At 50.7% G+C, this 27,288-nt stretch overlaps 3 protein-coding genes across 10 annotated transcripts in view; 2 read left to right on the top strand and 1 right to left on the bottom strand.

Annotated features, from left to right (window-relative positions):
• Window positions 1-807: 807 nt before the first annotated feature.
• On the top strand, window positions 808-14,982 carry ITGB7 (integrin subunit beta 7). Of its 5 annotated transcripts, none has more exons than XM_027036252.2 (16): window positions 831-907; window positions 5,496-5,572; window positions 6,519-6,722; window positions 8,427-8,628; window positions 8,721-8,891; window positions 9,618-9,859; window positions 10,255-10,413; window positions 10,726-10,821; window positions 10,985-11,074; window positions 11,905-12,051; window positions 12,357-12,550; window positions 12,913-13,136; window positions 13,377-13,596; window positions 13,737-13,945; window positions 14,273-14,430; window positions 14,699-14,982. In XM_027036252.2, the coding sequence occupies exons 3-16, from the start codon at window positions 6,522-6,524 to the stop codon at window positions 14,777-14,779; spliced, it is 2,394 nt and encodes a 797-aa protein (XP_026892053.1). In that variant the 5' UTR covers window positions 831-907; window positions 5,496-5,572; window positions 6,519-6,521; the 3' UTR covers window positions 14,780-14,982. The 5 variants fall into 5 exon arrangements, with proteins under 5 accessions (XP_026892056.1, XP_026892053.1, XP_026892052.1 ...); XM_027036251.2 differs by having other exon boundaries at window positions 852-1,026; XM_027036253.2 differs by having other exon boundaries at window positions 852-1,026; window positions 5,496-5,618.
• Window positions 14,983-15,422: 440 nt separating this feature from the next.
• ZNF740 (zinc finger protein 740) lies at window positions 15,423-25,417 on the bottom strand. 2 transcript variants are annotated; one of them, XM_015084611.3, is made up of 7 exons: window positions 25,166-25,417; window positions 23,764-24,276; window positions 21,191-21,340; window positions 20,753-20,842; window positions 20,181-20,304; window positions 19,756-19,874; window positions 15,423-18,786 (listed from the first exon to the last, which is right to left on the bottom strand). In XM_015084611.3, exons 2-7 carry the CDS (start codon window positions 23,770-23,772, stop codon window positions 18,697-18,699), a joined length of 582 nt encoding a protein of 193 aa, XP_014940097.1. In that variant the 5' UTR covers window positions 23,773-24,276; window positions 25,166-25,417; the 3' UTR covers window positions 15,423-18,696. The 2 variants fall into 2 exon arrangements, with proteins under 2 accessions (XP_014940097.1, XP_026892069.1); XM_027036268.2 differs by having other exon boundaries at window positions 23,964-24,276; window positions 25,166-25,413.
• The window catches only part of CSAD (cysteine sulfinic acid decarboxylase), a 29,925-nt gene continuing 27,252 nt past the window's right edge, over window positions 24,616-27,288 (top strand). The window contains exons 1-2 of one of the 3 annotated variants that reach the window (XM_053226288.1): window positions 24,677-24,900; window positions 25,173-25,270. The gene's annotated coding sequence lies outside the window, so the exon portion shown is untranslated. Of the gene's footprint in view, window positions 24,901-25,172; window positions 25,271-27,288 lie in introns of all 3 variants that reach the window. The other 2 variants (XM_027036258.2, XM_027036262.2) reach the window with 2 other exon arrangements.

The raw sequence follows: 27,288 nt of genomic DNA, 5'->3' as shown, positions 1-27,288 counted from the left end.
TCTCTGAGCCCGGCCCTGTGTCTTTCTCCAAGTTCCCAGTGCCCCAACCTTGGATTTCTCAGCCTCTCCGCTTCTCACCGTGTTACTTCTCAGCCACTGAGTCTATTTTCAAGCCCTTAGGTTGTGCCAGGCTCTCTTGTAAGCAATTGGTAGGAGTCCCCTCATTTGATTCCCGCAACAATCCTGGGTGCCACTTGACAGATGAGAAGAAGCCACAGGAAGGTTAAGCAACTACCTAAGTTCCCACTGCTGTAAGTGATAGAGCCAGGATTGGAGCTCAGGCAGTTTGGCTCCAGAGCCCATGGAGTTAAGCATCCACCATCATACAGTGGGCACTCGTTTTTCAAAATTAGAGCCTGTCGCCACTGATTTCCCACTCATTCCAGGACTTACTACCTCCATATTTCTTCCTTGCTATCGTGTTCCTGTGTGAAGAAGTGGAAGGGTCCCATCGATTTGCCAGGCAGGCAGACCTGGGTTGAAAACCCAGACCAGCTAGTTATTACTATGTGGCCTTGGGCAAGGATTTTTATTTCTTACCTCTGAGCCTCAACGTCCACCTTTCCCTCTTAGCCTCTACATCTGTAAAATTTGACCCCGGGGGGACATTAACATACGGATATGTCATGAAGTTGTTGCAAGGATTAATGACAATATTGTGATATGCCCGGCATGTAGTGGGTGCTCAGTAGACAGACGAGCCTCCGTGCTTCCTTTCAGATCCCTGTATTGTCAACCCCCTTGGCCCAGTTCCACCCCTCTGGGCCCCACCTTCTAGATCAGTTACCCCACCACCCCGAAATCTCCCCCACCCCACCCCAGGGTGTGTCACTTCCTCCTCTGCAGCCTCCCAGATCAGTACACAAAGGCCGCCGCTTCTGGAGGAAGGGCTGCTTTGCACGCACCTGTGAGTACCAGGGCACCAGCCCTCCAGCCTCCTCTCCTTACTAGCCCAGCCCCCACCCCTGCTCCCAATATCCCGGGAAGAGGACGCTGGGCTCTGATCCCAAGACACCCAGGGTTCAGGTGAGACTCGAGAAAGGCTCTGAAGTCCTTTCTGCATTCCTGAGATCCTCATCCCTGTTCCCTCCAGCTTCTCAAGCTCTCCCTCCCCGCCCCCCCCCCCCACCCCGTACCCTCCTCACCTCTCTCTCCTGCATGTGTTTCCCAAAAGTGGGCCTGGAGGGAGGCAAAGAAGGAAGGGGATGTATGATGCTATCATCTGAGTGCCTGCCATGTGCCAAGGGTTATGTCATGGTAGGGCTCTCCCAAGAGGACTCCCCAGCTGCTATCCCTGCTGCCTAGTGCCTGGTGCTCAGCTCAGATCTGCCAGTGGCACCTTGGCTATGGTGTCCTGGGAGACTGTGGCAGCGTGGCTCGGTTCTCTTCCCTCCTTGGGACACTGAGTGGGCAGCAGAGGATTCCACTTGATTTGGAAGATCTGGATAGGTTGGGAAAATGCTCTGTTTCTCAGGTGCTGAAGGGGGTGTTAGGGTGTTGGAGTCAGGATAGAGCCCAGGAAAAGGGAACAACCACGGGGGGAAAGAAGACCGACTGAAGAGGACCCATCAAGGGAAGAGAAAGGGGATTAGGTGGAGCCCACTGGAACTGGAAGGGAGAAGGCACGGCTTTTGATGATGATGGTGCCTGGGTTGGAGGCGAGGAAAGTGGCAAACAGACCGAGTCCCGACCTGTCTTCATCCCTGTTCATTGTGTGACTGTGGGCAAGTCACTTATCACTCTGGGATTCAGGTTTCCATTTGTAAGAGGGGACTGAGTTAGACAGCTCTGCCTTTCTTTGGTTAGGATAGGAGAGGAAAAGGAAGTAAAACAAAGAACCGTAAAGACGCGGAGAAGAGAAACGCAGCAGAGGGATGTCATCAAACTTTTGAACAGGAGGGTGGTGGGGGAGAGAGGAGACAGAGAGAGAAATTAACAAGTGGCAGGCCATGTATCCCCAAGTAAGAAATGAGGGGGACAATTGGGAGAAGAGGGTGGGGGAACGCTGTCCAGAGAGTCCCAGGGGCTCCCTTTAGGGGACATGAGTGGGCTTGAGGTCTCTGGTTTGTCTTATCCTGGGGGCCCCACCTGTGACAGATGAGTCAAAACTGGGCTTTGTGCTACAGCATCTCAGGCCTCCTCGACCACAGGCGTGCAGAGCAAGCGGGGCTGAGGTTACAGTGAGGCTGAGCCTGAACCGGCCTCGCATGGGGGTGGAGGTTCCAAGACATATATATATACTACACCTGAGGTCCCAAATGGTGCACAGTGGGGAGCAGGACAGCTGAGGTCACCCCACCCCTTCTCCAGTCTGAATCTAAGCCCAGGCTGGGGCGGATGCAGACGCTTCGGGACAAGGAGTTAGTTGGCCTTTCTCATACACACACCGCCGATGGGAATATAAACTGGCATAGTTGCGAAGGCGGTTGCGTCAGCAATCACTCGCCAGCATTACAAATGATGCCAATTTATTGACCCTACAAATCCTCTTCCCAGGATTTATCTTCCGGATTCACTTGCACACATGTGAAATGATAAATGCATGGGTTTTCACTGCAATAGTTTTATTTATTTATTTTGAGGCAGAGAGAGAAAAAGAATCCCAAGCAGGCTCAGCAGAGACAGCACAGAACCCAGTGCAGGTCTCGAATCCACAAACTGTGAGATCACGACCTGAGCGGAAACCAAAAGTCAGATGTTTAACAGACTGAACCATCCAGGCGCCCCCAGCATTAGTTTTAACAGTGAGCAATTTAAATCCCATTGAGAGACTAACTGGGATATGATACATCCATGCCACGGAAATGTATACCGCTGTGAAAATGAACAAGGAAGTTCTTTATTTTCTTGAGTAGCAGGATCTCCAAGAAAAGCAATTAAAAGAAAAAAAGGGGCACCTAGGTGACTCAAGTCAGTTAAATGTCTCGATTTCGGCTGAGGCCATGATCCCTCGGTTCATGGATTCGAGCCCCGCATCGGGCTCTGCGATGACAGCATGGAGCCTGCTTGGGATTCTCTCTCTCCCTCGTCTCTCTGCCCCTTCCCTGCTTGTACTCTCTCTCTCTCAGAATTAATTAAAAAAAAAAAAAAAAAATTAAAAAAAATCTTTTAAAAAAAGAAAAAAGGGGGACAAACCCGCATGTATTCTAGAATTGTGATTGTAGACTTCTGTCATGTGATTCTACCATTTGAAGAGTATATATTTTCACATTAGTTTGTGTATGCATAAAACAATCTCTAGAAGGATTATCAGCAACAAAAGATAACTTAAAATGACAGTTATTCATTTAGGGTGAGGTGTGGAAATGGGAGGAGGAGGATGGGTATGGGAGATTTCTCACTATCTCAATGTTTTGATTTTTGATAAGATAAAACACACATAAAATTGATCACTTAACCCATTTTTTTAAGTGTACAGTTCAGTGGCTTTAATTACATTTATGATGTTGTGCGACCATCACCACCATCTAGTTCTGGAACTTTTTCTTCACTCCAAAAGAAGACTGCCCATCAAGAAGTTATTCCTCATCCTCCCCTCCCTCCCTAACCCCTGGCATCCACTTTCTGCCTCTGTGGATTTGGGGAATCAGAATACTTCACATGAACGGCATCCGACAAGATGTGGTCTTTTGTGACTGGTTTTGTTCACTTAGCCTAGTGTTTTCAAGGTCATCGATGTTGTAGCCTGAATCAGCACTTCGCTCCTTTTTAGGGCCAAATAATGCTTCACCGTATGGATGGATCACATTTTGTTTAGCTATTCATCAGTTGATGGACGTTTGCGCTGTTTCTACCTTTAGGCCACTGTGAATAACACTGCTTTGAACAGTCACGTCCCAGTTTTTGTTTTAACTTACTGAGGAATTATCAAATTATTCCCCACAGTGCCGTGCCACCAGCAACGTATGATGGTTCCATCTTCTCCACATCCTCATCAACACTTATTTTCTGTTTTATTTTATTTTATTTTATTTTATTTTATTTTATTTTATTCTAGCCATTCTGCTGGGTGTGTGGTGGTATTTCACTGTGGTATTTGATTTGCATTTCCTTGATGACTAATGGTGTTGAGCATCTTTTTATGTGCTTGTTGGTTATTTGTCTTCTTCAAAGAAATGTCTATTTAAATCCTTTGCTGTTCAAAAACTGGGTGGTTTGCCTTTTTGTTGTCAAGTTGTAAGAGTTCTCTATATATTCTGGATACTTATCAGATACATGATTTGCAAATATTTCCTCCCTTTCTGTAGCCTGTCTTTTCATTTCATAGTGCTCTTTGATGCACAAGAGTTTTATGTTTTTATGAAGTCCAGTTTATCTATTTTTTTCTTTTGTTGCTTGCGCTTTTGATGTCATAGCTAGGAATCCACTGTCAAGGCCAAGATCACAAAGATTTACCCTGACATTTTCTTCTAAGAGTTTATAGTTCGAGGGCTTACATTTAGGCCTTTGATCCATTTTCACTTAATTTTTGTATATGTTGTGAGGTAGGGATTGAACTTGATTCTTTTACATGTGGATATCTAGTTATCCCAGTACCATTTGTTGGAGACTGTTCTCTCCCCATCAAATAATTTGGCACCCTTGCTGAAAATCGATTGGCTATAAATGGATGGATTTATTTCTGGACTCTCCATTCTATTTCACTGATCTATATGCCTATCTTTATGCCAGTATCACGTTGTCTTGATTACTATAGCTTTCTAGTGAGTTTTGCAAGTGAGAAGTGAGAGTCCTCCCATTTCATTCTTTTTCAAGATTGTTTTTTTTTTTTTTTAATGTTTATTTATTTTGAGGAGGGGGAGGGGCACAGAGAGAGGGAGACACAACCAAAGCAGGCTCCAGGCTCTGAGCTGTCAGCACAGAGCCCGACCTGGGGCTCGAACTTATAAACTCCGAGATCATGACCTGAGCCAAAGTTGGACGCCTAACCAACTGAGCCACCCAGACACCCCACAATTCCATATAATTGAATCAATCCATGTAATGGATCCGTATAGGATCATCTTTCCCACCTCTAAAAAAAAGGCCATTGTGATTTAACTTTTTGAGTTTTGAAGCATGGCTATGGATTGCCTATTCAAAATTTTAATTAATACATTTTTTTAAATTAATACGTTTTTTAAAATCAGAAATTTGCCTAGAGGTCATTTCAGGAATTACCCTGCCACAGGCTCTTTCTCCAGTCTATATTTGCTTTGTGCAAAGGACAGGAAAAAGAAAATTTTGCCAACCATGGCCTGCCTTCCTCCGTTATCCCAGACTTTTAGAAAGTTTTCTTATGGTCTAATTTTCATTCCTCTTGCTACCGTGTCGGCTACCCTTCCCTGCTTCTTTCACACACTTCTTCATCAGCTCCAGCCTTCCTTCCTCTCATTCCTATTCCCCGACCTTCCTCCTTTATTTAGAATCCTTCACCCTCTTCCTGTACTTAGAATCCAAGATTATGAAAGCTGCAAGGACTGCCAGATTATTTATTCAACTCTCTCTCTTTACAGATGTGGAAACTAAGGCCCAGAGAAAAAGTCTGACTTGCCATACAGCCAGTGAGGGACTGAAGCAGGACCAGAACCCGGTCTGTTTCCTGTTCGGTTCTGATTCCACTGTGGCTTGCAATCTTGGTGAATAGACCTGGGCGGATGTAGACCTTAGTGCTTCCAGGCCTAGTCCCCAGACTCTTGTTAGGCCATTTTGCCCACGTTGGCCCTAGGGAAGTCTGCACACAAGAGGGACAGGGTTTGTCTGAGGCTCCTACCCAGGCCTGGGACCTGCCCCTTCCCAACATTTTGAAGAAACTGTTGAATCCACAGGGGGAAGTGAAACTATTAAGGGAGATAAAGATTTGGGGTAGAGGTTTTTTATTTTTTTTCTTGAGTAAGCTCTACATCCAAGGTTGGGTTTGAACTCATGACCCTAAGAACAAGACTTGCGCTCTACCGACTAAGCCAGCCAGGCACCCCTGGGGTAGAGTTTTGAGAGTGACAACCACAGAGTTACTTTATTTTATTTTGTATTTTTTCTTTTTTTGTTTTTTACATTTATTTACTTTTTGAGAGACATAGAGAGACAGAGCACAAGTTGCGGAGGGCAGAAAGAGAAGGAGACACAGAATCCGAAGCAGGCTCCGAGCTGTCAGCACAGAGCCCCATGCGGGGCTCAAACTCACAAACCGGAAGATCACGACCTGAGCCGAAGTCGGATGCTTAACCGACTGAGCCACCCAGGCGCCCCTTGACTTACTTTATTTTATTAAAAAATGTTTATTTATTTTTGAGAGAGAGGGAGCAAGTGGGGGAAGGGCAGAGAGGGGGACAGAGGATCCTAAGCAGGCTCCGCGCTGACAGCAGCAAGTCTGATGTGGGGCTAGAACTCACAAACCCTGAGATTATGACCTGAACCTAAGTCGGACACTCAACCCACTGAGCCACCCAGGTGCCCCAACCACAGACTAATTTTAGAGGACTGAGAACCTGGAAGTCCTCCCTAAGGACCCATGTGTCCCCCTTTGTATCGTATTGCAGGCCATGGTGGCTTTGTCAATGGTCCTTGTTTTCCTGCTGGCTCTGAGCCGAGGTGAGAGTGAATTGGATGCCAAGATCTCATCCCCAGAGAAGGTCACAGAACGGGGGGATCCTGATCTGTCCCTGCCGGGGTCCTGCCAGCCGGCCCCCACCTGCCAGAAATGCATCCTCTCACACCCAAGCTGTGCCTGGTGCAAGCAACTGGTAAAGATGGCTCCGTGGCCTTTGAACCCTGTGTATGTGTATGTGCAGAACGGAGATAGGTTTGCGACTGTGTGGTTTTCCGGGTGCTCTCTGCAGTCCTGTGCGTGACTGAGTTTGTGCACATAGGACTCCTGTGCGTGGTTGTGTGTGTGTGCATACTCAAGCATGCAAGTTTCCTGTGTGTATATGTTTGTGTACCTGTGCGTTTGTGTATATATGGAAAAGACTTGTAACCATAAATTTGGAGGAAGTGTGTCTGTGCTGGAACTCATGCTTGTGTACAGGGAGAGGGACCTGTGGTACGTGTATACATGTGAAGAAGTGCGTTTGTCAGCCTGGGCAGCCATAACAGAACTGGGTGGCTTAAGCAACAGGAACTTATTTCTCATTGTTCTGGAGGCTGGGAGTCCAAGATCAACATGCCAGCCAATTTGGTTTCTGGTGGCAACCTTCTTCTTGGCTTGCAGGCAGGCTGTAGACAAGCTCTCTGGTGCCTCTTCTTACAAGGGCATTAATCCCATCATGAGGGTTCTACCCTCATGATCTCATCTAACCCTAATTTCTTCCCAAAGGCTCCATCTCCAAATGCCATCACACTGGGGGTTAGTCTTTAGCAGAAAGTATGTGACTGGGTTTCTGAGTCTATGTTGGGGGTGTGTGTACCTCATAATGTTCCTAAGGTATGTAGCAGCCTGTGGCTGGGGGAGTAGAAGGGAAGGAGTTAGAGGTGTGTACACCTTGGGGGAAAGGCTTGATCTGCCTAAGTGGCCAGGAAGGATGCTGGGGAGCAGGTGTCTGCCTGGCTGGTCAAACAAGGCTGTTCTTTGCTTTATGCCTTAAAGAGACAGGGCTCATGGAGTGACAGAGCATGGCAGGTAACTGAGTTGGGGGCGAGGGTGAGAACAGAACTGTCTCCCTCAAAGGAAGAGGGAGAGTTAGATGAGAGATGAGGGCAAACTCACCAGAAGGAGAAGGCACAGCCACAGTGGCTGAGCAGAGGCTGAGCCAGCCCAGGAATCTGGGAGGACCGGAAGAGGAGACTCAGAGTCAGCAGGAGGCAGAGAGCAGAGGTGCCAGGCAGGGGCTTTGGGGACAGTCAGATATGTGTCTGCCTCCTTCAATCTCTGGACCTGAGTCTGGCACCAGGGCCAGTTGAGAAGCCATTGTAACTATTTCCTTCCTCTGCCACTTCCCAGCCAGTCCCAGGGGTGCCAGCCAACTGGGGGGAGGGGGTGTCTCCTCTTCTGTCCCTGTCCTTCCCCTTCCCAGGAATTTAGCCTGGGTCTCAGCCTGACCCCCTTCCAGTTTGGGCCTAAGCATGCAGGGGAGGTTGGACTAGGAGGCCAGGCTCCTCTTTTTCTTGTGGTAGTGAGGTCCCTGAGATCTCAACAGGAAGTCTGTGGCCCTAGGGGGAGGAGAAAGGTAGGTGGCTAGGGAAAGGGGGTTGTCTAGATAAGGTGGGGGCTGGTGGGGTGCTAGAGGAAGCGGGCTCTGACAAAGACAGGACGAGGTGGCTGTTGGGGGAACGGGGAAGGGAGGGCATCCTAAGGGCTCAGGGAACTGACCGCGAGGGGAGGGTTAGGAGCGGCCGGCATCCCGGGGGTCGGGGTGGTGGGGGGAGAGGTTGGGGAGAGGTGGTCTGGGAACAGGGCTGGGGGGTGTGTGGAGGACTAGAGTCCCCGACGCGCCTCCCCTTGGGCGCAGAACTTCACCGCGTCGGGGGTGGCGGAGGCGCGGCGCTGCGGCCAGCGACAGGAGCTGCTGGCCCAGGGCTGCCCCCCGGGGGAGCTGGAGGAGCCCCGCGGCTGGCAGGAGGTGCTGCAGGACCAGCCGCTCGGCCAGGGCGATCGCGGCGAGGGGGCGACCCAGCTGGCGCCGCAAAAGGTCCGGGTCACGCTGCGGCCGGGTGAGTCAGGGGGCGGCGGGCTGGGCTGGAGGTCCGGGCTGAGATTCGATGGCGCTCGCTGACCCGCGCCATCCCCCACCCCGCTTCCCCAGGGGAGCCCCAGCAGCTCCGGGTGCGCTTCCTCCGGGCAGAGGGCTACCCCGTCGACCTGTACTACCTTATGGACCTGAGCTACTCCATGAAGGACGACCTGGAGCGCGTGCGCCAGCTCGGACAAGACCTGCTGGCGCGGCTGCAGGAGGTCACCCACTCAGTGCGCATCGGTGAGCTCGGCCTCTGCCTGCAAAAGCCGCTTCTGCCTCTGCCAGCGTCCTGGGCGCACAGGGGCCCTGCCTGCCCTCTCCCGGTTTTTAACAGACCTGGCCAGGCCCCGGTTTCTGGCGTCTCTCTCCCAGAACATCCACCTTCTAGGACAGAACTGGAGGGGATTTAAGAGACTACGGGTGGGGGTAACCGAGGCCCAGAGTCTGGCCAGACCGCGTTCAGACAGCTCCCAGGGGTCAGACAGCGCACTGTGGACCTGCCAACCCAGATACTGCCCTGATGCCACTTTCTCAGCCCTGTCTGTGTCTCTAGGAAAAGGTCTAAATGTCCCTGTCCCTGGCTGTGGCTTCCACACTCACATCTGCCCTATTCAAGATCCCCTCCTTTGCCTCATGCTGCTACTACACCCTCCACCCTCTTCTTCTTCCTCGGGAGAGAGAGATCCTGTCTGACCCTCCCCTCATCCTCCTCTTAATCTCCTCCATCCCCCACTGCCCTGAGTCAGTGGCCTAAACCCTTTGTCCCTGCCAGGTACTCAGTCCCTGTGCTCTAGGAGCACCCGCTCTCGTGATCTCCTCTGCTCCTCTCTGACTGTCCCCCTCACCCCCCCACTTCCCACGGACCTTTGCCTTCTGAGTCCTCAGCAGCAGACCTTCCACCCTGCTGCTGGCCAGTGACTTTGGGCACAACCTTCGCGATTCTCCCCCTCCCCCCCCCCACCCCAGGCTTTGGCTCCTTCGTGGACAAAACGGTGCTGCCCTTTGTGAGCACAGTGCCCTCCAAACTTATCCACCCCTGCCCTACCCGGCTGGAGCGCTGCCAGCCTCCCTTCAGCTTTCGCCACGTGCTGTCCCTGACCTCGGATGCTAAGGCCTTCGAGCGGGAGGTGGGACGCCAGAGCGTGTCTGGCAACCTGGACTCGCCTGAAGGTGGCTTTGATGCCATTCTGCAGGCTGCGCTCTGCCAGGTGAGGAGGCGGGGAGGGGATCTGAGTCTGAAGAACCCTTTGGGGCCAAGACTGCCACCTAGGGTCGTGCAGTGCCTGGTTCTGGGGGTGCCCTTTGTACCATAGTCACTGGAGTTTGCATATTTATTTTAATAATTTCCTGGTGGATTGGAGTAAAATATCTTGAGGAAGAGGCATGTTTTTCTAATTCATAAGAAGGCCTCCGCTAGCAGCAGCCCTGTCTGGGGGATTGGGGGGAAGCAGGGAGCTGGAGATGGGGGGGGGGGTGGGATGGCGGAGGGGGGGGGCTGGGTATGGAGATAGACAAAGTGACTCAGAATGAGGCTGGCAAATCCTTGGCTCATGGAGCCCAGGTGCACAGCCTACCTCCACCCCCACCCCCACCCCGATTCCAGGAGCAGATTGGCTGGAGAAATGTGTCCCGACTGCTGGTGTTCACTTCAGATGACACATTCCACACAGCTGGGGATGGGAAGTTGGGTGGCATTTTCATGCCCAGCGACGGGCACTGCCACTTGGACAGTAATGGCCTCTACAGTCGAAGCCCAGAGTTTGTGAGTCCCCACCCTTGCTCCACCCCTCCCCATCCGAGCCACACCTCCTCTACTCCCAGACCCCCCTCTCCCCAGCCTCATTGTCCTTACCAGTGACCACCCTGCCATCTTTCCCACCAGCTCCTCGCTCCATGTGCCCCCACTGCTCAGACAGAACCCTGTGCCACCCACTCCCTAGCCCCTTCTGCCTTCCCGAGCCTCCAGGGTTCCTCTAGCTGGTGGAGCCCTGGTTCCTGGATTTCCTGGGCTGAGGGCACCTTGGATGTTATGGGGGAGACCTGTGGTGCTCACCTTTCCCCGCTCCCTGCCCAGGACTACCCCTCTGTGGGTCAGGTAGCCCAGGCCCTCTCTGCAGCAAACATCCAGCCCATCTTTGCCGTCACCAGTGCCACACTGCCTGTCTACCAGGTGAGAGCTGGCTGAATGCCAGACCTTCCCACTTCAAGCCTTTCTCAACTTCCTCAAAGACCCCATTCTCCACCCCACCCCCATATGCCCTCCTTCCAGACCCGCAGAAGCCCATTTCCCTAGAGCTGTGACCCACCATTTCCCTGGACTCCTCTTAACTCAGGAGCTGAGTAAGCTGATTCCTAAGTCCGCAGTTGGGGAGTTGAGTGAGGACTCCAGCAACGTGGTACAGCTCATCATGGACGCCTATAATGTGAGGGGCTGGGACCGGGGGAGCATGGAGAGGGCGGGCACTGGGAAGGGGCCTCAGGTGGGGGGCAGCAGAATTATCAGGGACTGATCACTTTTAGCAACTACCTACGGTTTGCCTGTGGCTGTCATTCCTAGTTCATCTGCTCAATCTTACATTCTTATAGGTGGGGATACAGACACAGGTCCCTGAATGACTTGCCCGAGGTCATATAGTTAATGGACGGAAGGGCTGGCATTCGTGCCCCAGTCAATCTGTACAGAAGGAATGTGACATCTAGAGCCTACTTTCACTAAGCTTACAAATAATTCAGAGATATTCTTCACAGGAACCATAGAGTTTTACAGGTAGAGGGAACCACAAAGATTCTTAAGTGCTTCTTGGGTTTAGGTCCTATCTCTAACCATGCTCTAGGCTTCTTAGGACAGGGACCACCATGTCCTAAACCCATGGTGAGAAAATTTGAGACGGTACCAAATTTCCCAGGGCAAACTCGATTTAAAGACTCTGCCTTTTATGCACACAGGTTATGTGTCGTCATTTGGGGTTTGAGAAGCAGCCACTGCACATTGACAGGCCCCCCCCCACCCCCCCACAGTGGGGCCCTTGCTGCAGCCTCACTGAAATGCTAACCGAGAGGCCTCTAGCTCCTGTGTGATGCACCCAAAGTTCTCACAGTGCCCTTCCTGCAGAAATACCTCTTGACTGGGCAGAATGCAAGGGGTCCCCAAGGCAGGCTGGGGCAGGTCATGGCAGAATTTGGAAAGGCTGGAGAGGACACGAGGTGGGGTTTGGAGTCCTGCCTTCACATGGTTACTTGCTCTCTTCCACAGAGCCTATCATCCACTGTGACCCTCGAACACTCTCCACTCCCTCCTGGGGTCCACATCTCTTATGAATCTCAGTGTGGGGGTCCTGAGGAGAGGGAGCGTGAGGCTGGGGACCGGGGCCAGTGCAACGAGGTCCGAATCAACCAGACGGTAAGAGCCAGCCGAGATAGGCAGAAGGAAGGAAGTGGGGGTGGGGGGTGGGAAATTGAAGCAGGCAGGAAAAGATGGGGGGCAGACACAGAACAATGCAAAAGCGTGGGGTAGTTCTCCATCCATCCTTTCTAAAAGGCTTTAATGAGCAGCTTCCTCCAGCAGGTTTCTACGAGATGCGTGTTAGCATGGGCTTATCCCTTAATTTCCTAAGGAATAGGTTTCTGGATGATCAATGGGTTTGGTGTGGTGTGCACGTGTGGGTGCAGGATCTCAAGGCTGATTTCTGCCCGCACTGTCCTTAGGTGAATTTTTTGGTTACTATCCAAGCTACTCACTGCCTCTCAGAGCCCCATCTTCTGAGGCTCCGAGCCCTTGGCTTCTCAGAGGAGCTGACCGTGGAGTTGCACACACTATGTGACTGTAACTGCGGTGACACCCAGCCCCGGGCTCCCCACTGCAGTGATGGCCAGGGGCTGCTGCAATGTGGGGTGTGCAGGTGAGGATTCCTGCTTCCTTTCACCCATGTGACTGTCCACACATGACCAGCCCCGGTATCCCTCCTCTGCCTTCTGTCCTCCCACTGGCCATCTCCAGACCTCTTTTGCCAGACGTCCCAAGACTCCATCCTGATTTTCATGTGCAGCTTCCCAGATGTGCCAAGACCCTCCCCTCCCCCCGAACTCCCTCTGCTCTCTTGCTCCTTGGTGCTCAACTATACACCGGCATCCGTTCAGCCACTCATCTCTCTCCAGTTCTTTTGAGAGCTTAGGTTTAGAGGATCCTGGGAAAAATAGGTCAAGGGATGGTCAAACTCTCTGACCCACCTTTCCCTCCTCTGGCTCTGCCTTCCCCTCCCAGATGTAACTCTGGCCGTCTGGGTCGACTCTGTGAATGCTCTGAGGCTGAACTGTCCTCCCCAGATCTGGAATCTGGGTGCCGGGCCCCCAACGGGACAGGGCCCTTGTGCAGCGGGAAGGGACGGTGTCAGTGTGGACGCTGCAGCTGCAGTGGACAGAGCTCCGGGCCCCTGTGCGAGTGTGATGATGCCAGCTGTGAACGACATGAGGGCATCCTCTGTGGAGGTACCTGCAGACTTTGGGGGAAAGGTGGGGTCAGAGTGGCTCCCAGGATATTTCGGCTCTGGGAACATCATGGCACTAAGGGCAAGTATCAGACTTTGGTGTAGGAGTTGCAGCTATCTGGCACACTTGAGAGGGAATTGGACGCACAGAACACTTCAGCTCTAGGCATCCCGTGGTGGCATGTGATGTCCTTTGTGTGTGAGGAGTATGGCTGTCACCCTGAGCATGATTCTGTCCCAGGCTTTGGCCGCTGCCTTTGTGGAACGTGTCACTGTCATGCCAATCGCACGGGCAGAGCGTGTGAGTGCAGTGGGGACACGGACAGCTGTGTCAGTCCTGAGGGAATGCTCTGCAGTGGGCATGGACGCTGCACGTGCAACCGTTGCCAGTGCCTGGATGGCTACTACGGTGCCCTGTGTGAGCAGTGCCCAGGCTGCAAGACGTCATGCGAGAGACACAGGTGAGGCCTCCCGTCTTGCAACTTGGGAACAGGGGCACGGTGGGGGTCGCTGAGCCACTCCCACCTGCCCACCTCTTTCTGCCGTGTGGTGTGGGGAGCACAGCTGCCCAGCTGGTAACTTCTTGGTGTCCACTGGACAGGGACTGTGCAGAGTGTGGGGCCTTTGGGACCGGTCCCCTGGCTACCAATTGCAGTATCGCTTGTGCTGATGCCAACGTGACCCTGGTTTTGGACCCTATCCCGGATGATGGCTGGTGCAAAGAGAGGACGTTGGACAACCAGCTGTTCTTCTTCCTGGTGGAGGAGGAAGCCAGAGGCAGGGTCATACTGAGAGTGAGAGCCCAAGAGAGTAAGTGGGCAGAGATGCTGCGGACGTGCCAGAGGGAGCCCTGGAAGTTTGATGGGTGGGCTTCAGAACTCTGGGCTTGGGCAGGTGAAGATAATGGGAAACCAGGTAGGGTTTGAAGCAGAGCAGTGAGTCCAGGCAGAAGCAGAGGTGATGGACCAAGTGGACAAAGCTAAGGCCCTGGGCACCACAGAGATAACCTCGGACCCTGCTGGGTTCCCTTTGTTTTCAATGACAAGCAGGGCTAGGGAAGCTGGACACATTGTGGGCAACCGTTGATCAACCCCTGTGCCCCAGCCCCCAGAAGTCTGTGTTGTTTCTTCCCCACAGGAGTAAATCACACCCTGGCCATCGTGCTGGGCTGCGTGGGGGGCATCGTGGCAGTGGGACTGGGGCTGGTCCTGGCTTACCGGCTTTCTGTGGAAATCTATGATCGCCAAGAATATAACCGCTTTGAGAAGGAGCGGCAGCAGCTCAACTGGAAGCAGGTAGGGAGACTGTGTCCTACCCCACTGGGCTGGGTTTTGCTCGCTTTCCCTGGTTAAGACCTCTGGTCTCTGCTTCCCTGCCCCACCCCCAACCTGGACTCCTCCAACCTAGGTCATCCCCTTCACTTTGGTCTGTGCGTCCTCTGCCCCACCCCTCTGCTAACTTCCATCAGCTCTGGGGGTGCTGCTCAAGTTCCAGGCTGGCCTCTTAGGACTAGGTAAAGGAGCAGTCGGGAGGTTTTTCCTCATTTCCCATCTTCTTCCTCAGGACAGCAATCCTCTCTACAGAAGTGCCATCACGACCACGGTCAATCCCCGCTTTCAGGAGGCAAGGAGTCCCTTTCTCTGAAGGGGGAAGAGGCACACTCATCCCAGGACTCTTCCTTTTCTCAACAGCCCGGTAGGGCACTGCTGAGGAATGGTCAGCACCTACTTCCTTCTCAGAGTGACAGTCAAGGGGGGCCTCCCACTGCAACCTTGCTTCCCTACCTCACAAGGAGCGTGGGCTTAGTTCCCCCACTCCCTGTATACAATAAAGAGTCTGACCTCAGAGCACAGCTGTCATCTTGCTTCACCCAAGGCCAAAGCAGGCTGTGGAGCCTGGGCCTCAGGAAAACTTGCGCATTCCTCCTCCTGCCACCTGAGGGTGGGGAGAGGTCCTCTAACCTGGTGTGCAGGAGATTCAGTATGTGGCTGCCTGGGAAGTGGCTGGTCAGGGTGGGCTAGTGAATCCTCCGGTCATGCATTTGCAGGAGGACTACAGAACCACACTTGGAGAAACACCGCTGGTACTTGACCTTATTTCGTTCTGCTGTGCATGTTTTTTCTCTTATTCAGAAGTGATATCCTGTTTTCACTTCTACTTGTTGCTCCTGTGGAGTTTTACATGGTGGTTTCTCGGATGCAGGACATCTGGGGTGGTTATATTTGGGGGAAAAAAGGATAACCACTTTGGCCCCAAAGAAAAGGTTTCCCAAAAAAGAGATAGTATGTAGAAAAGCCCCATTTTCTTTTTATTTAAATATCCTAAATATATCACGAAGGAACATACACTGCACTTTAATGGTAAAAAGATACAAGTTTATAACATCTTATAAAAACTACCATTTAAAAGTGATCTTGTTCATTTGATATTCCCCTCCCCCAATAGCAAAATAAGTATATTAAAAAAAAAAAAAAAGGGCGGGGGGGGGAGGGAGGGAAGGTGGGAGGGAAAGAGGAAGAGTGGGAGGGAAAGAGGAAGATTAGGAGGGATTGTTAAGATAAAAGCCCCAGGACTGCAGCAGAGGCAAAGAGCATCTGGGGAGAGGGTTAGAAGTTGTGGCGGGACCCCATGTCTCATTTAACCCTCCAATGTCAAGCCATGGGGCACAATCAGTAGCTAAGTGATGAAAGGCTGTAGGGGGGTGGACGGAGAAGAGATGGGTACAGGGCAGGGCTAGTAGGGCCTGGTACAATGGCCCACCTGGAACGGGTGCTACTCTCTTTCCCAGGTCCCCAAATTCCATGTCCTGGTCTCTGAGAGCCTGCCCGATCTCCCTTTCCCTTCACTCCACACACACCTGAGGCATCTGTCCAGTGCTAGGCCCCACCAGCTAAGGAGGGCTGGGGTGTTGGGCCCAGGAGCCTCTGCAAGCGCTCTTAGGCTGTGGTTTCCCTGGGGTGTAAGTGGGGCTCCTGGACCCTCTGGGGGGGGCTGAATCACTCCTTTTCACCTCTTTGCTCCTCTCTCCTCACACATCACTGGCCCCAGATCCTCAACACCTGGACAACTGAACGAACCACCTGCTCCTGAGTTTCCCCCACACCCAATCCTTGGCAGGGGTGCTTCTGGTATGGTTCTTCACACATCTGCTCATACATTCCCTCTCTCCCACCCACCCAGGCAAAAGGCTGAGGCTGTGGGGGGCCAGGGCACATTCTGACCTAAGCACACGTCCATACACGTAGGCGCATAGGTCACTCCTGGGACTCTAGCCACCCACACCCCAACTCTACACAGATTAGCTGCAAGTGACAGTGAACAAAGCCTCCTATTTTCAAAAGTGCTCATGGGACAACTGTTTTCTGAATGTAGCCTCCTTCTGAGAATACACTGCCAGATGTGAATGATCAACTCTGGCCCCAGCAGAGCCCTCTAACAGCAAAGGGGGCTCACTCACACACAGGAAGATACCCTGCTTGCAGGGACAACAGGGCAGCTCCAAGGACCGAGGTCTAGGTTCTGGACCCTATCAAATGGAAGTGCCGGCATAAAGCTAGAAGAGCACAGGTGGCAAACACATTTCCTAATGTCTCTCCCAAAGGATCTCAGGTGCCATCAGGGAAAATCTGAAAGGTGCCACACCTTTCTTTTTCCCTGGAATCCTCACATTTCAGAGGTATGGACACCCCCCGCCCTCCCCTCCCCCCCCCCCCCCCGCCCCAATCTCCTCCTGATTAGGTAACAGCTAGGAATTTTCTGCTGCTGTTCCCTACATTTTGGAGGAAATGAAATCACACTTCCCGGAGTTGCCATCTCAGATCCCCACTGACACCTTCGTCAGGTTCACCAAGCATCCAGGATTATGCCATGATTACTCCCCCAACAGGTCAGGGCAGGCCACAGTGGGGGTCAATCAACCCCCTGAACCTTCCATAGCAGGAAGAGGGTTTCTTATTTCACTTTAGAAAATTCATGTTCACAAGCTCTGGCTTGGGTTAAACACCCTAACCAGCCTGTTAAATCAATCTAAAAAACTCCCTCCGAAACAAAGCCCTTCAGTCCCCTAAACTGAGTTCCTCAGCTCTTGCTGGGACCCCAAGCACCCTTCATGGTGGTGGTGGTGGGGGCTGCTTTATGCTCATCCTCCCCTGAGTTGAGGGCCAGAAAAGGGTTTGGCTCAATAATATGCCATCTCCAAGCATACAAACACAAGCACACATGTGAATGAACACACTCATGCACACGTGCGCGCGCACACACACATACACCCCTGATCACTTTTTTGGGGGCAGATAAGGTGGTGGTGTTGGGGCAGAGAGGAGCAAAGAATACAGTTAACAATAAAACCCACAAAAGGTTTCCTCCTCAGTCCTTTCTCTGCAGCACCTCCCTCCCCTGCATTCTTTGTCGGGTAGGGATGGCCATTAAGAAGGAAGCCAAGATCTTGTTCTTTGGGACCAAAAGCCACACCCCTATCTCCTTTACCTGAATACAGTGATAGGACTGGGCAGGGAAAGCAGCTCACACTGCTCAACAGTCATGTTAGGGGACACCAAACTCCTTTGTTTCTTGAACAGTTGTTGCCCAACTTGGGACTAGTCTCGGGTTGTTCCTAAGAGGGCACAAGGAGAGAGAGCCCACTTTGATATCCATGACTACCTGCTCGACACCTTTGTCTGGCTCAGGAGTCAATGGCAGCGAGGTAGCCACAAACTATGTCCAAGATCGAGTGCCCAAAAGGGGCACGAAAGGGCTTCATGGGCCACTCTCACCCAAGTTTCCTCCAAAAGGCACTTGAGCTGACCCCATTAGGTACCAGTGTGGCCTGGGCCATTACATCAGCCCTGGGCACAATTCTTGCTCTTTCCCGAAGGAAATCAGAGGTACCTGTCCACTCCAGTTGGACCCAGCCCTCGTCTGCTCCTCCCACCATTCTTCCTTCTGTCCCTACAGTGTATAAGGAGGCCAAAGTAAGCTCAGCTGCCATCCCTGATCCTACTCTCCTTCAAACAGGAGGTGAGATGCAGGGCTGCGGAACACTGAGGATCAACTGCAACTAAAAACTCAGTTTTGGGGAGGGCTGGACCAGCCATAGTCCCTGCTTTGACCAGGGCTCTATGCCTCCATATTACCTTTATCCACAGTGTACCTGCTAAAATTGCTTTTGAATAAACAAAAACAAGAATAAAACAAACAAACAAATCCCTCTCCCCAATCCTTTCCATTTCAGCTGCCAGCTGGAGTCCAAGGTTGTGGGAGCCACACCAGTCTTGGTCCTGTACCTTGAGTTCCCACCTATAACCTCAGCCAAGGGTCCAGGGACTAGCTTCCCTACCCAGGAATGCTGTAGGAACTTCCCCGAGATACTCATAGTCTCAGATTATTTACAGAGCTGAGGCTCTGAGGCTGCTGTCCCCTGATGCACTCTTCTGGTCTCCTGGGTCCACTCCTCCAGGAGGGGGACAGGTACAGACGGGGTGGTGGTGGGACCATCAGACCAGAGGGGGTGCGCTCTTCGGTAAATTCTTCTGATCACTCCCACCACCCAGGGCCCCTTGCGCCTATAGAGAAAACTGCCCGTCGGAAGTCTTGGACTGGCACCCTTGGCACATCCGTTTGTGTCTGAGTAATCGATCTGTCCGAGAAAAACACTGAGAAGAAAGGAAGGATTAAGTGCTTGAGAGGAGAAACTCAGCTACCTGTTGGCTAGTTGTCTTCCCCACACGGGAGGCACAGGTCCCATTCCATATGCCCTCAGCATGTACACAGAAGGCAGGAGCACACAGTGGTTAAGAACACAAGCTCTGAAGTCCGAATCCTGGCTCTACCAATTAGTAGCTGTGCAACCTTGGACATGGTATCTAACAGTACTTAATTGGTACATTCATCTGCAATGGGACTAAAAGTACCTACTCACAGAATGGCTGCTTTATTCATCCAATATTTATTGAATGTCTGTCTCAAGGCAGGTACAGTTCTTGGGGCTGAGGATAGAGTGGAGAACCAGACGGGCAAATTCTCTGCCTCATGGAGTTTTTATTCTAGTATTTTGAGATCCAGTTTAAGACGGTGGAGCAAAGCAACCAGGAAATGTTAGCTGTTATCATTTCTCATGTTTTGTTCTTGTCTTGTTTTGGTCCAAGCTCTTACATTCTCATCAGATCATATATGACCCCGAGGGCAGAGATTGTATTTCTCCTTCCAGGAGCACCAGCTCCAAAGTTGGACTGAATCTTGGCTCTACCCTTGATCTGCTATATCCTTAGGAAACTTAACCTCTTTAAATCTCAATTTCCCCACATGTGACATGACAGGAACACAGCTAGTTTATGGAGTTAACATGAAGATTAAATAAAATAATCTATGTCAAATATGCTCTCACAGTGCCTGGCACAAAATAAGTCCTCAAGAAATGCTGCTATTGTTATTAAAATTATTCTTATGGCCCCTCCCTACAATGAGCAGTAAGGCCAGAGAGATACACCTCCCACTGAGGTACTAACTCTATCATGGCCAGGAATACTAGATGGTCCCTTGTTGGGCAGGGGATGGGAACTGGCCTTGGTTCTTGGTGAAGGCAAAATCCACGTGTGGGGTGGATGGATGACATGTGAGCTTACCTGATGACACCGTTCACACTGGTAGGGCTTTTCGCCACTGTGCACACGCTTGTGACGCTCCAGGTGGTATTTCTGGATGAAGCGCATATCACATATATCACACTCAAATGGCTTCTCACCTGGCCCAGGTGGAGAGAGAAATTAATATAAGGAGGTACACACGGCAGGGATTTCATTTCAGGTATTTTTCCAGAAATTTTAAATTTCAGCAATGTGCAGACACCTAATGGGAAAGGTCCTCAAAGCTGCTGTTCTCAGTGACACCAGATTGTAACAGAGCCATGTGATTTCTCTAGCTCACTCACTCACCTTCCTCCTCTATTTCTAATACCCAGCCTTTAAAACAAACCCAACAAGAGCTATACACACACACACAATACAAACCATAGACTATTCTCCTCTGAAAATACGAGCAAAAGACTTACCAGTATGAATTAGGATGTGCCTCTTGAGGTGGTAACTGCTCCTAAAGGCTCCAAAGCAGTGTTCACAAATAAAATTTTTGGGAATCTTTACTTGAAAAGAACCATTTTGTTCCACTACCACCACCTGGGGGCAACAATCAGGCATGTCATAAGGCTATCCCTCTGCCTCCTTTTTGCCTCCATTCTAATCTGGGTCAATTTCCAGTTGCCAGACAAAGTAATCTCTCTGATGTTGTCATCTCCCACACTGCTTACTAAGAGACCCTCTGAGGAAGAAGGTGGGTGTGGGTAAGCTGTCTGCCCCCATCAAACTCAACACTCTGAATGTCTACCTGCCTCTTTGGCACAGGATCCCATGCTTCCCTGATCCTCCTTCCCTCACGAAGGATGTTCCAGAGAGGGCAGACATCAAATACCAAAGTGACCTATGGATGAAATCTGAGTGACACACTCACTGGCTATTAAGTGACCAAAACATCTAGGGAAAGTTTCAGGTTGAACCACAGAGGGAAGAAGAGGAGGATTACCCCATTACAAAACAGTACCAACTTGGGGATTACCCCATTACCTGCCTTTTTAACAGTCTTCTTTGAATGAGAGGCCTCAGCCAAGCTGTCATCATCTTTGCGACTACGGGACTTATCGCTGTCTTTTCGGTGGCCCTTTGAAAACAAATCAAATCTAAACTCACAGTCTATCTTAGAACACAAGACAGGAAAACAAACTTGTCTGCTTTCAGACAAGTTATAAATGAGAATAACCACCTGCCCCAAAGGTCTAGAGAACGTACCCATTCATTTCCTCTGCAAGTACTATGATGTTAAGGGTTGTAGGTATAGAAAAGATCTTCCTTAGCTCTCTAAAATACCCATATTCATTCATTCCCCAGCTGGATCCTTTTTTCCCCAGTTCCCTAAACAGAAGCACCGAGGAATCAAAACTCGACATCTCCTGGCAGAGAGCTTGGGCCACCCAATCCCCAGGTGCCACAATGGACTCAAATGCTGTACCTGACTCGAGCACCTCAGCACATCAGGGCTACCTGCCCGTTCTCCATTCTCGGCCTGCTTGCTGGCAATCTGGCTCAGCATCATCTTCTTGCTGGCTGCAGTGGGAACCAAACTCACACCTGCTAGGCCTTCACAAGCCAGGAGACTTGCCTAAGTTGAAAGGAGATGAGGTGTCAGGTCACCTGGCAGGGCAGGGCAAAAACACGCTGCCATCTTCTATAGAACTACCTTTTCCACCCAGCCACAAACAAAGTGCTTCTCTAGGGAGTGTCCCTCTTACTGCGAAACTCTGCTTCCTTCAAGAGTCCTCCCTAACTCACCTCACCAGGAACAAGTTACTTATTTTGTCATTCATCAGCATTTAGGTGTACATCAAGTGAATAACCAAGTATTATCAACACTTTTGGCATTAATAGAGTGCTAGGTATAGCGTGTGGTGTGTCTGCGTGTTACTAGGTTTTCTAGGCCTTGTGAATGGGCATGAGTGTCTGCCCTGCTGACTCACTGAAAGGGGAGATTTCTAGCAGACCTTGCCTCCTTCCTCTCTCAACAGCAGCTTCAGAGCCCACTTATGATTGGCAGACCTCACTGGTGCCACATATATATTCTATCAGGTTCTATAAACATGTTTATCAGTAAAATTAGGTCATTTCTCCCTTTGGATTTTAAACTCCCTATGTGCCATCAATTGTAAGAGATATAAAAATTAAATCACTTGGAAGGATTTTAGGATTGAATTATCACTTTCTCTTGACTCCCACAGTCATTTATCTGTGTGCATATTCATATATTTTCACATCCTCTGTTCTATATACACTTTAGACAATACTTAAACAAAGGATGATTAAGAAAATTTCCTTTTTATGGCTACCTTCTTCCAACTGACTTAGTCTAGCCAGCACTAGAGAATTTACTCTTTTTACTTTAGAAATACCTTTTTTGGGGGGGGTGGTGAGGGGGAAGAAACACTTCAAAAAAATAGTTGGTCAGCAAACTTCCACAAGTGACTTATTACAAAAATTCCTCTTAGAAATTCCTTTTAGGGGCACCTGGGTGGTTCAGTTGGTTGAGCATCCGACTTTAGCTCGGGTCATGATCTCACCAGTCCCAAGTTCGAGCCTCATATCAGGCTCTGTGCTGATAGTTCAGAGCCTGGAGCCTGTTTTGGATTCTGTGTCTCCTTCTCTCTCTCTGCCCCTCCCCAGCTTGTGCTCTTTCTCTCTCTCCAAAATAAATAAACATTAAAAAAAGAAAGAAAGAAAGAAATTCCTTTTAGTATATCCTAGGATCCCTTCTCTCTCCTTCAAGGGCTTTGGATAGAAAAGTCTACAGGTGAAAAGCTTAGCTCTGCCATTTACACTGTACAATCTTAGGCAAATTACTCTACCTCTTTGGGCCTCAGTTTCCTTAAATGCAAAATGTTTATGAGAGTATCTACTCTCACATGGTTGATGGGAATGAAACTAAGGTATAAATGTCCAGCAGGGCCCAGTTAGTGATTAGTGAAAGGCAGTGTTCTCATAACAAGAGTGAACATGATGCTGTGAAGTGGGTTGCAAACAAAGAAAGAAGAAACTGAAGGGCTCCTAATCTGCATGGAAAGGAGGAAGCTATGCATGCAGCTGGAAGGAAGCCAATTATACTGTAATCAGGCTGCCATCCTGGTGAGACTGGTAGGGGAGGGTCCCTGGAAGAAAGCTGGGAGCAGCTCTGGGGGTGCCTGCACATGGCTTTGCTATCCAGACTTACAACAACCTATTACATCATCCTGTCTCTCCAATCCATCCTGTACCCTCACAGTGACAATTACTTTCTAAATACACTGACCTGACATCACTCTGCTACTTAACATTCTTCAGAGAGTTCCCATTCCTTACAGAATAAAGTCTAATTCTTTAGCAAGGCATAAAAAGCCCTGGGATTATACTCTTACTTCTCTAGGAAACAACTCCCTCACCCTAACTTTTCCCTCTAGCATTACCTATCCTATCCCCCTCACCCATTTGAATCTTTTCTTCCTTAACCAGCAAACCCTGTAGTACTCCTAACCTCATCGCATTCTCCCATGCCTCTAGGCCTCTGCCCATTCAGTTCTCCTTATCTGACTGCCCTGTTCTGCTTGTCTACCTAGGAAAATCCTCTGTATCCTTCAAGCTCCATCCACTTTTTTCCATCCAGGCAGAGGTACCCTTCTCTCCTCTGCAGCGTACATACCTCTATTATTGCACGTTCCTTCAATCAACAGATTCATTGATTGCTAGCCAACCACCATGCAAGGTATTGTGAATATAAAGATAAATAATAGACTGTTTCTTCATTTCCCGCCCCCCGCCCCACCCCGACTAGCCTGGAAGCTTGCTGGGGACAGGGACAATCTTATTCATCTTTGTATCCCCAGCACAATGCCTTGCATGTAACAGGAGTTCAATTAATTCCTGTTGAAAAAAAAAAACAAATGAAGCATTCACCAGACTGTTCACTCCCTCATGCCCCTCAGCACTTAATGTACCAAGTGTAAGCTGAGTAGTTGTTTTGCAATGTCCCATCAGTGCCTGTGATGCAGAATAGCCTACCTCCTTCATTTGACTGGAAGCTCCCTGAAGGCAGGGGCTGTGGCCTGTCTCCTTTCCTTCCTCTAGATCTCCCCCTGGTGCTTAATACAGAGCTTGGCTCACTGGGTTGGTCAATATGTTGACTAGGACAGCATTCAAGAGTGAAACTGCAAACACGCTTCCCAGTGATCTTGAAGGAGGAGGATTCTATAGCTTTTTACCTGAGCCATGCTGATTTCTCACTTATGCAACCCAAAAGTTCAGGAGTTTCTCAATCCACCTTTCCTAAGACACTGTTGTTTGAAGAACTGTCACCAAATCACTGTAACAACTCCTTCATGTCCCTTCAGTCCTGCTGCCATATTGAATTGCCTTTGTCTTCAGACAGAGCTTAGTGTCCTCCAAGGGGAAGATGGATGTTCCAAGAATCCCTGGACTCTGCCTGGATCCTGCCTATGGTCTGAAGAAAAAGCTTGCCAGTCTTGATTTTCCAACTGAATCCTCTCGTTGAAGTTCACGATCTGTTTCAGAAACCTGAAACCAGAAAGGAAATGGGGCTGTTAGGTGCAACATTCTCAGGCCATGCGACCTGTGGTAGGTTGAACTTTTTTTTTTTTTTTTTTTGCTGGGCGCTCTCCGTGAACCTCAGAAAGAGGACATTAGTCAAGCAGAGTTTTCTTTCTAGGTCAGGAGTAGAAACTGGTCTCCTGGGCAAAGAGGAGCTGCCAACAGGAGTAAAAGTAATTGGGGCCTCTCATAGAGGAGCCGCAACGGGCCAACTGCTTGGATTTGCCATCTTAGGAACAGAAGGGGGCGGAGGCCCCTCGGGGCTTTTGTGCCCAGTGGGCCGGCCCGCGAACCTCGCACTCTATTAAGGAGGCCAGAACTGGGGTAGAGGACAGCTCGAGGGCTATCGCTGGACGCTTGAGCGGCAGGCAGCAACCCGACTGGCAGTGCGCGCCGGGCCGACCCACACGTGCGCGTTCTCCGATTCCGCCCGAAGGTACGGAAACTCGCTGCGGAGGTGGAAGGCAGGCAGGCGGACGGACGCCGGCGCTGCGCGTTCCCTCCCTCCTCCTCCTCCAGCCTGCCAGCCAGCCACCCAGCCGCAGCGCCCCACCGCAAGAAGCCGGAGGAGAGCGCCGAGGAGCGCGCGAGGTGCGTGCTCGCGCCCGCGTCCCCGCCAAGCAAGCCCCCTCCGCCGGGCCGGCGACGCGGCCGGACTGGCGGGCCGTGGGGGGGGGGGGGGGGGGGCGTGGTACGCGCGCGCGCGCGGCCCCTTCCCTTCTCCGGCCCCCTCCCTTCGCCACGCGCCCCTCCTCCCTTCCCCTCCCCCTTCCCGCGCGGCGCCCCACGGCCTGCGAGCTGCTGAGGCGCTGCCGCCGGCCTGGACGACGCTGCGCTCCCTGAGGCGTGCTTCTACCTGCCAGGCGCGGCCTCTCGCAGTCTCCCCCGCCGCGCGGCGCCTCCTCCAGGTCCCAGCGCACCGTGCCAACCCCGTGGCCGTCGCTGCCCTGCCGGGACCGAGGCAAGTTTACAAACACCAACCCGGGGCCCGTTTCCCCGGAAGTACTTCCCCCTCCCCCTCGTCCTCTTAGCCGAGCCGCAATATCCACTTCCGGGCTCGGAGCCTGGACCGGCGGGAGCAGCCAGAAAGGGGGTGAGGCTGAGGACGCTGGGAAGGGGGTGCAGCTGGTGAGTGGGCGGTGCCGGCGAGCGGAAGGACGGGAAGAGGGAAGACCGGCTGTACGGCGCGTGCGCCATGGTACGGGCGCGCCTCGGCGGCCATCTTGGCTGAGGGCAGGAACGAAGACCGTGAAGTGACGTTCTCCGGGAGCTGTTTGATGGGTTCTGCTAGGTGGGCTGGTTAAGCAGGGCTCCTTGAAAAAGCGCCATCAGTCTCCCTTCTTCGCGGACGTTTTCCGTGTCGCTTCTCAGCCTGGAGCCCCAAATAGAGCCTGAATAGTTTGTACCCAGCCTTTTCACGTAACTCGGCCGAGATCCTCTTTATCTGAGTTTTCTATCAGGCCCAGCTCCGAGGTCCTCTTATCTGAGTTTTCTATCAGGCCCAGCTCTGCAGATTTGGGGGGCGCCCAGTCAGCTGGGAGAAGAGTTAACTTTGCACGGGTCTGCCGTGTACACACACCGCGCACCCCGAGGCCAGTCTTGTTACCTTATACCGCTTATTCCTTCATTCCAGACTTTCCAGCTTCTGACATTAGTCTCCTCGTCTGGAGGAAGAAGCCATAGGACTCCCCTCAGTAGACTAGTTTCGTTAGAGACTTGGTGATGCAGGGTGGCCCCTGGGCCAGAGACTTGGTGATGCAGGGTGGCCCCTGGGCCCGGCGTTAGGAAAATGGAAACTGGAGCCTGTCTTCAAAATCTCCCAACTTTAGCTATTCGGGAGAGGTCCCGCTAAAGATGGACTATGTCAAGTGTACTTAATGGAAGGAAATGTCAATTTGATTTAGGTCCCAGCTTCTGCTGTAGGTGCCATCAGGTTGTGAGTTTAGAAGAATTAATTGAGATATCAAAAGAAAAAAATTATGAAAGAAGAAAGGAATTCCCAACTATTTGTATAATACAGGTTTCATTTCCCTGAGCACTTCATGTTTTGAGCCATTGACCGCAAACCTTAGTGCTCTTAGACTTGTAAAATTGAGATAACATAGAGAAACGTCATCAGAAATGAGTCTTTAATTAAAAAAAAAATAGCTCATATTTATTTTGGCAAGTGCACACACACAAAAGAATAAAAGGCAAAAAATGTTATGTTTCCTCTTCTATCCTATGCTCCTGGAGATAGTCACTTTTATCAGTTTGGCAAATACACCTCCAGGCTTTTTTCTTTTTCTTTTTTTATAATTTTTTTAAATGTTTATTTATTTTTGAGACAGAGAGGGACAGAGCATGAATGGGGAGGGGCAGAGAGAGAGGGAGACACAGAATCCGAAGCAGGCTCCAGGCTCTGAGCTGTCAGCACAGAGCCCGACGCGGGGCTCGAACTTGTGGACAGTGAGATCATGACCTGAGCCAAAGTGGGACGCTTAACGGACTGAGCCAGCCAGGCGCTCCAGGCTTTTTTCTATGTTCATACAAAACTTTTCTTTTTTTTTTTTTTCACCCAGAGTATATTTATTGAGCAACTACAGTGCAAGACACAAGTGCTACATTGTAGACATCTAAGTTCTTTAACATTTTAACAGTTGTTGCATAAAATTCCAACTTATATTGGTACTTTGATTTGTCTAGACTCATCCTGATGAACATTTAGGTTAGTTCCATTATTTTGTTTTATAAACAGTGCCATAAGGAATATCTTTATATAGGTATCCTTTTGTGCTTATAGATTTGTAGATAGGATATGTGCATTTAAAATTTTAATTCTATAAAATTGAATTTCAGTTTGTAACAATTTACATGCTCAGAACCACGTGTGAATGTCTCCATTTCCTACAACATAGCAATACTGGATACTATGAATTTTCAGCGCAGTTGCCAATTTGATAGATGAAAAATAGTAATTTCATCATTTAAACTTGCATG

The sequence above is a fragment of the Acinonyx jubatus genome, chromosome B4 (genome assembly GCF_027475565.1).
Source record: "Acinonyx jubatus isolate Ajub_Pintada_27869175 chromosome B4, VMU_Ajub_asm_v1.0, whole genome shotgun sequence".
Classification (NCBI taxonomy): Eukaryota; Metazoa; Chordata; class Mammalia; order Carnivora; family Felidae; genus Acinonyx; species Acinonyx jubatus.
Note: the sequence above shows the minus strand (reverse complement) of the source record. Positions and strands in the feature narration are given on the sequence as shown.